The sequence below is a fragment of the Egretta garzetta genome, unplaced genomic scaffold, assembly GCF_000687185.1.
Source record: "Egretta garzetta isolate BGI_Z169 unplaced genomic scaffold, ASM68718v1 scaffold43, whole genome shotgun sequence".
In the NCBI taxonomy this organism is placed as follows: Eukaryota; Metazoa; Chordata; class Aves; order Pelecaniformes; family Ardeidae; genus Egretta; species Egretta garzetta.
This window is the reverse complement of record NW_009259047.1, coordinates 971919-972560: the sequence shown is the minus strand read 5'-3', so window position 1 is coordinate 972560 and position 642 is coordinate 971919. Positions and strand designations below refer to the sequence as shown.

Sequence of the window (642 nt, the reverse complement as noted above, 5' to 3'; positions counted from 1 at the left end):
CCATCTTGGTGCCGCAACGCTCCTGCCAGCGTCGCCGGGAGGCCGCTGAAGGACCTCACCCATCGCGGGCGCCCAACACACTGCCTGATGCGAGGGAGGGCAGGCTGGCTCCCAACCCCGGCACCACAAGCAGAATCAGCTAACTCGGAACCTCTGAGGGTAGCCTAGAGCAAAGATACTTCAGTCTGTTACAGCGGCGCTTCACAGCGAGGCTAAAGGAGGTGCCGTTCCCCCGCCCCAGTCAGGCATTGCCGAAGCAACCCTGAGCAAGGTCCTCTCTCAGTCCGGAGAGATCCTGCCAACCGGCGAACCGGCATCTAGGCCCCTCCACCTGGCGATTGACAGTCGGCCTGAGCAGTACTATTGTGCCTTCCCCGAGTGCCGCGGTGCCTGTGCCCAATGACAGCGGGCAGGTGGGCGGGACTTCAAGAAGGGCTCCCAATCACCAAGGGTCGCATGTAGGCGGGACATCGCTTCGGTCCAGCAGCTCAGCGCTGAGGGGGGAGGAGGAGGAGTCAACGCCCTGTGGGCGGGGCTCGGCCTGAGCGGGGCCAATCCCGTGTGGGGGAGAGGCGGGGTGGCGGTGGCACCGCCCAATGGCGGAGGGCGCGCGGTTGGGCGTTCGGTTGCTGAGCAGCGCAC

The 642-nt window shown here is 65.9% G+C and overlaps 1 protein-coding gene across 1 annotated transcript in view; it reads right to left on the bottom strand.

Annotated features, from left to right (window-relative positions):
* SELENOF (selenoprotein F) overlaps positions 1-473 on the bottom strand; it is a 32656-nt gene extending 32183 nt beyond the window's left edge. The window contains exon 1 of the mRNA XM_035890638.1: positions 447-473. Coding sequence (XP_035746531.1) covers positions 447-458 — 12 coding nt within the window. The 5' untranslated portion in view covers positions 459-473. The remainder of the gene's footprint in view (positions 1-446) is intronic.
* Positions 474-642: the final 169 nt, after the last annotated feature.